General features: G+C 19.4%; 4 protein-coding genes across 4 annotated transcripts in view; 1 reads left to right on the plus strand and 3 right to left on the minus strand.

Annotated features, from left to right (window-relative positions):
* Positions 1 to 848: 848 nt before the first annotated feature.
* PGSY75_1028700 (merozoite TRAP-like protein) lies at positions 849 to 2,357 on the plus strand (the record flags this gene model as incomplete). The annotated part of the gene is made up of 1 exon (XM_018786057.1): positions 849 to 2,357. One exon carries the CDS (start codon positions 849 to 851, stop codon positions 2,355 to 2,357), a length of 1,509 nt encoding a protein of 502 aa, XP_018641674.1.
* Positions 2,358 to 3,207: 850 nt separating this feature from the next.
* Positions 3,208 to 3,646, minus strand: PGSY75_1028800 (hypothetical protein; the record flags this gene model as incomplete). The annotated part of the gene is made up of 2 exons (XM_018786058.1): positions 3,208 to 3,312; positions 3,398 to 3,646. 2 exons carry the CDS (start codon positions 3,644 to 3,646, stop codon positions 3,208 to 3,210), a joined length of 354 nt encoding a protein of 117 aa, XP_018641675.1.
* Positions 3,647 to 4,338: 692 nt separating this feature from the next.
* Positions 4,339 to 5,560, minus strand: PGSY75_1028900 (hypothetical protein; the record flags this gene model as incomplete). Its single annotated transcript, XM_018786059.1, has 2 exons — positions 4,339 to 5,316; positions 5,438 to 5,560. The coding sequence occupies 2 exons, from the start codon at positions 5,558 to 5,560 to the stop codon at positions 4,339 to 4,341; spliced, it is 1,101 nt and encodes a 366-aa protein (XP_018641676.1).
* A 1,528-nt stretch (positions 5,561 to 7,088) lies between these two features.
* Positions 7,089 to 7,500, minus strand: part of PGSY75_1029000 (hypothetical protein) — a gene marked incomplete at both ends in the record, with an annotated part of 2,043 nt that continues 1,631 nt past the window's right edge. The window contains one exon of the mRNA XM_018786060.1: positions 7,089 to 7,500. This exon is cut by the window's right edge and continues 1,631 nt beyond it. Coding sequence (XP_018641677.1) covers positions 7,089 to 7,500 — 412 coding nt within the window.

Below are 7,500 nucleotides of genomic sequence, written 5' to 3' on the forward strand. Positions count from 1 at the left end.
TTATAAGCCTTTTCAATAAAATCTACTTCATGATTTGTAAATATATAATCTTTATTCATATGACTTTTTAATTTATCTATTAATTCATATAAACCATTTTTAAAGGTAATAGTTTTTCCAATTAAATTTTTTTTTTTTTTTTTTTTGTTGCGCTTATGTGTATACTTTTATAAATGTAACATCTAGTATGAACAGTATGATATTATAAATATCAGTCACATGTTTTATATTATTTTTTTTTTAGAATTCTTTATATATAATACAGAAAAAAGAGCTGCTATTTTTATATTATAATATATTTTTTACAATATACATATGAACGTTAAAACTTAGTGATATCATTTTTCTATGTGTGTAATTATATTGAATTTATATTTATATATCCACATAAAATAATTGTCTCTAATATTAGATAAAATAATAGTTGTTTTATTATTATATATAAATATATTATATATTTATTTATTTTTAATAAATACCGATATAAAAATTAAGAGAATTTTTCCATAACACATAAATGAAAAAAAAAAAAAAAAAAATATAAAAAAAATAAAAAAAATAAAAAAAAAAAAAAAAAAAAAAAAATTCTTTCGATCTGTTATATATATCCTTCGTATTAAAAATAAAAATATAATAACAATAATATATATATATATATATTTATTTATTTATTTATTTATTTATATTTATATTTATATGTGTGAGAGAGAAACGTTTAGCAGATAATATTATATATAATATATGATCTTATTATATTTTATATTTATTTTTTACATTTAAAACATTAGCTTGATAATAATTTTAGCATACCTTATGTTGTTATGTTATAATCATAGAATGGACAAAAGATGAAGAGAACAATAATAAATTTATATTTGATAAATATATTTTTTGCCTTATTTGAAATAAAAGGTATATCAGCAAGTGATACATGTGAAGAATGGTCAGAATGGTCTGCATGTGCTCATGGAATCAGTACTAGAAAATGTTTAAGTGATCCTTCCATTTTGAATGAGACACTTATATGTACTAAGTGTGATAAATGGGGAGTATGGTCAGAATGCAAAAATGGTAAAAAACATAGAAAAGCTATAAACTGTCCTTTTATTAAAGTAGAACAAGAATGTGATGTGGATAATGATATGGAAGATGGCACGAGCCCAAATAATAACTATATATATTTCAACATAGATGAGGAAGAAAATGAAAATGAAAATGAAAATGAAAATGAAAATGAAGATGAAAATGAAAATATAAGTAATAACAATGTTGATAATAACAATGTTGATAATAACAATGGTGATAATAACAATGTTGATGTAGATGAAAATTATAATGACGATGAAGAAGAAGAAGACGTAAAAAGTAACGATTTAAATAATTCTAGCAGTAATAATAATAATGAGATTACTAATTTCATACAAGTAAATGATAAAATGACTACAAAACATAAAACAACAAATATACATCCAGTTAATTTTATACAACAAAAATATACAAAAAGTAATAGACATAGATCTGATGACTTTTCTAAAATATTAAATAGCATGAACAATATGAACAATAATAATCATACTCATAGAAGTAGCAGTAGTAACAATACCAAAAATTTTAATACTTATAGAGGAAACAGTTATATGCATCCTCATTTTTCAAATTATATGAGTTCCTCTGTATCTAATACAGCAAGAGAAGAAAAAAAAACTGGTGACGATGCGAATAAAATAGAGCATGATAATATAACTAAAGAAGAAAGGATCGTACCAATAAATACACAAAATAATAATAATAATAATAATAATAATAATCATCATCATCATCATGGTCGTAGTGATATACATGAGCATGATACTTCTCATAGTGTAGATGGTGATAAATACCACTCCAATAATGAATTACCAAGTTTGTCGACCTATGATTATGATATGAATAATGATTCTTATAAAAACAATTATATGAAAAAATTAAGAGATACTGTCAAAGAAGAACAAACAAAACGAAATAATAATCAAAACAATGAAAAATTATCTTCCTCAGAAAAACACAATGATGATATCTCTGCATTATATGAACATATGAATGCCAAAGATCAAGATCATAAACAACAGGAACAATCAGATTCGAGCTCAAATAGTCACTTTGACAATTACAGCAAATTATATATAGCTAGTGGTATAGGTACTCTTATACTTTTGGGAGGTAGTATAGCTACCTATTTCTTATACAAAGAAAAAAATGAAAAGGTAGTACAAGAAGAAACAAAAGAAGAAAATTTTGAAGTCATGTTTAATGATGATGCTGTAAAGGGTAAGGATAATAAAGCTATGGATGAAGAAGAATTCTGGGCACTCGAATGATAATAAATAAAAAAAAAAATAAAAAAAAATAAAAAATAATAAAAAAAAAAAAAAAAAAAATAATAAATGTAGTAGTTACATGAGCAAATAATATTATATAAAATTAATCTTCCCACATGTACAATTATATATAAGACATTGGATACAATAACATTTTTAATATGATTTAAAGGAAGTAATCGAGTTATATTTATTTTATTTTATTATATTATTTTTTTTTTTTTTTTTTCATTTATAATTTTGTCCATTGACAAAATTATAGCAATAAATTCTTCTTTTTGTATATTATAATACCACTTGGGAAAAATAAAAAAAATAAAAATTAAACGAATATTTTGAAGAGTTTTACATTATATATTTTATTTATTTATTATTTATTTATTTTTTTTTTTCGTACTTTTTTATAATACATATATATTATATATATATATATATATATATATATATATGTAATATTTCCTTTTTTTTTTTTTTTTTTTTGTTCCATGTATACATTTTTTTTTTATTAAAATTCAATGTGTTTAATTTTAAATATATATACATATATATATATATGTGTGTCATTTATATAACCGATGTTATGATTATTTTTCAAGACACATTTTTTAAAACCTTCATATATTAAATTAATTCAATAAATATATTTCAAATATATATATAGATATATTTTTTTTTACCATAAAGGGTATTATATAAAGTATATGATGTGGTTGAAAAAAATTAAAATATTTAAAAGTACAAGAAAAAAAAAAAAAAAAAAAAAAGAAATATAAAAGGAAATATAAAACAAAATAAAACTATTATATATAAATATAATTATTTTTTTATTATCTTATTATTTTTAATTATATCACCATGAATCCTCACATAGTTGGGAATTTCCTTGAACCTTTGGCAAGGCCTTTCCAGTAAAATAATAATTGGAATGAAATAAAGTACCAAAAACAATTACACCCTGTTAAAAGGAAAAATATATATATATTATATATACATATATGTATGTTTATGTATATGTGTAGATATATTTTAATTCATTTTACTTGAAGAAGTAGCCAACTCCACCAGATATACTCAGACATAGGAGAAATCATATTTGTAGCAATTTCTGGGTTAGTATAATAATCTTCCAGATAATGAGTCATATGCACTTTTGTATATGACACTATATATCTTCTTGGATTTAATATTTCATTTGTTGTTTTGTTTTTTAAACTCATCATCATAATTCTGTGTCCAAAAGAATTATACATCCTTTTCGTTATTTCTTTACTAATACTTCTCACATACATTTTGTATTTTGTTTCTTTTTTTTTATAACACTTTTACAATATTTTATTAAAATATTATGTAAAAGTATTTAATTTTAGTGATATACTATTACATTGAATATTATTTATATAGGATGTTTTCCGCACGAAAAAAAAAAAAAATAAAATAAATAAATAAATAAATATAAACATATATATATATATATAATATATATATATATATATATATATATTTATTTATTTATTTATTTATATTTAATTATTTATATATTTTTGTTCCTTTGTTTTATAATATTTTCAATATATATTATATATACACATACATATTTATTCATATGTGCATTCTGTATATTTTTCCTTATTCTTTATTATATAATTAATTGAATATTTTTTTTTTCAGAGAGAAATAAAAATGATTTTATATTATGTATTAAAAAAAAAAAAAAAAAATCCCATATAAAAAAATGATAGTTTTTTAATTATGCATGAAATGGTTTATATCATAAAATAATAATAATATATAAAAAAATAAAATATAACATATACATGATATATATATATATTATATGTATCCATTTTAATATTATACATATATGTGAAGATGTACATAATGAAATGGTTATAATACTTAAAAAAAAAAAAAAAAAAAATGAATAAAATGAATAAAATATATATATATATATATATATATATATATATATATATATTTTATGTTAATTTTTTTTGACAGGTGGACAGGTTATGTCTTCATGCTGTTTAGCTTCATCATCCTTTATCTCATTTTTATTTTTCTTCAAATATGTATTATTATTATTATTATTTTTTGTATCCTTAATATGTTTCATTACTAGTGATATACCATGCAAACTTAACTTACCCATCAAAATAATAGCTATACCAGTAAAAGCCAAAAGAGAAGATGTAACTTCAATTATTTTATGACAAAATAGATCTTCCTCTTTTTTTTGATCCCTTTCTAAAAGTATTTGATATGGAGGTGTATAGGTGATTTGTTCATAAGGTGAAGAGGAATATATCATATTGGGATCATATGCTTGTTCATATAATTTATTATCATATGTTTCATTTTCATTATTATTAATACATAAACAATTTAATATATCATAATTCCATGTTTTTTCTTTTTCTTTTTCTTTTCTTTTTCCTTCCCACATTTTGTTATCATATAAATTATCTGACTGATTATATGTACAAAATGGATTCATCATATTTACTATATTATCATCATATCCTTGAAATAATGGTAATTCCCCTCTATATGCAGTATCTAACATTTTTTTTTTTTCTAGACAATTTTCTATATTTTCAGGTATATATCTAGGTATAGGTATTTCATTATATATTTCTCTTCTAGGCCTAAATGGTACTTTTATTTCTTTAGGTATATATTTATATCTTTTATATTTTCTTTTTACATATTTATCTACATATTTTATTTCTGGTACTTTTACTTCTCTATAAACTGGTTTTATCCTTAGCCTTTTATTAGGTACTTCAACATTTTTATATACATACTTATCTTTATATATTGGTGTCTCCACTTCTTTTATTAATGGATACGTACGATATTGCACTCTAGGAATTTCTACAATTTTGTTCTTATATTCTACCTTGGGTATATTTATCGTCGTTTCTTGTATTATGTTCTTTATTTCTCTGCTCTTTCCTGTCTTTAAAAAGAAAAACAAATTAAATTAATAATATATATATATATATATATATATATATATATATATATGTGTATGTGTGTGTAAATATATAAATCCATATATATCTATATATTTATATTACTTCATATAAAGGATAGTCCAATTCTACAGTTGTACTAGCCGAATCCACCACATTTTGAGATAATAAAAATGGAGGGGGACCGAACATATAGTTCTTTTTATCTTCACAATTATTATCACACATTATTAATTTTTATTTTTAAATCACAAAAGACATTAAGATATGTAATAGACAAAAAAAAAAAAAAAAAAAAAAAATGACAAAATTATGTATATATATCCTCGAAGGAGTAAAAATCGTGATATACACAAATATACAAATTTAATTACTTATATTGTTAATTATACATATATTTATATTTAATTATATATTTAATTAATTATTTATATTACTTAAGATAATATAAGAAACAACATATTGATATTACCATATAAGAAAAAATAAAATAAAGTAAAAGGAATATTTTTTGAAACTTTAAAAATACATTTCTTCTATTATATAAAATAAATAAAATTAAATATAATAACAAGCTCACATGTCGTACATTTTTAAAAACAACCAAAATTTAACTAAAATTTTTGTACTTCAAAAATAATAGACCTTTTAAATAATATATATATATATATATATATATATTATATAATTTTATTATTTTTAATTTATAATATTATATGGAAATTAGGATAATCCTTTTTCTTTATGTGTGTAGAACAACACCAAAAAAAAAAAAAAAAATAAAAATAAGAAAAAGAAAAAGAAAAAAACAAATAATAAAACAAAAATTAAACCCCGCATGTATTTTGTGTGTACTAATTATAATCAACTTATGAACATATTAGAACAAAAAATGTTTCTCCATTTATATAATTTATGTCAGGTATAATATATTTTTATATAATATGTATATATATTTTTTTTTTTTTATATTAACAATTCAGGTGTTCATATTAATTTTTTTATGAACTGTTCAGAAAATAATTTAGGGAATTTGCTAATAAATAGAAAATATAGACATTTTTTTTTTTTTTTTTTTTTAAATAAAAATATAACATAAATCAAAATAGCTATTTTTTATATATAATTAAAATGTTGTAAATTATTTTGTATACATATATATATATATATATATATATATATATATATATATTTATTTATTTATTTATTTACAAAATATTTGTAATAATTTAATATATGAGAAAAAGAAATCACAATTTGTATAGCAAGTTTTGGTTTATAATGAACAAAAAAAAAAAAAAAAAAAAAAAAAAATGTACGTAATAAAAATAATATATTATTTTAATTTGACATATCAAAAAAATGCGAATAAAAAATATATACATGTATTATATGTATATTATTTAATATGTTGCACTAGACAATATAATAGTTACTCAAAAAATTAGAAATTGTATAATCCAACATACCATAATACTCAATTACATTGTAGATACAAACAATTAATGCATTTGGAGTTATATATAGAGTAAAGGAATTTTTTTCTTTAAAACTAAAATCAATCATTTCATATTTTATTAAGTTAGGAAACTTTTTTTTTTCTTCGACGGTATATAAGTTTTCTATTCCACCTTTGATAAACTCACCGAGTTGTTTCAATAAGTTTTTAATCTAAAAAAAAAAAAAAAAAAAAAAATTTCACACACACACACAAATAAATAAACAAATATACATACATATATATATTTTTATTTATTTATATTATTACTTGATATTCATATTTGGTAGATAAGACATCAATATATTGTGCATCTCTGTAAATATAAATATTTTGAAATAAGAATGGAGTAAAACATATATCCTTGGTACTATGTACAGTTATTAGTATATAATCTGTTATATACATTTCAATTAATTTATCATTCCTCAATTTTTGAAGAGTTAAAAAGTTTTTAGTATTTTCAAAATGTATATTTTTATATAAATAATTATTAATATAAAAAAAAAAATTGACAGCTCTTAGATTACGTAAAAATGGATATTTTAAAATATATAAATTATTATCTTCTGATAACATAATATATGTATTATTACAATAACATACATCTATTATATTAACTTTGGGTGATTTTAACTTTTCAAGGGATATATAAGAATTATCATTTTTG

The sequence above is a fragment of the Plasmodium gaboni genome, chromosome 10, assembly GCF_001602025.1.
Source record: "Plasmodium gaboni strain SY75 chromosome 10, whole genome shotgun sequence".
Classification (NCBI taxonomy): domain Eukaryota; phylum Apicomplexa; class Aconoidasida; order Haemosporida; family Plasmodiidae; genus Plasmodium; species Plasmodium gaboni.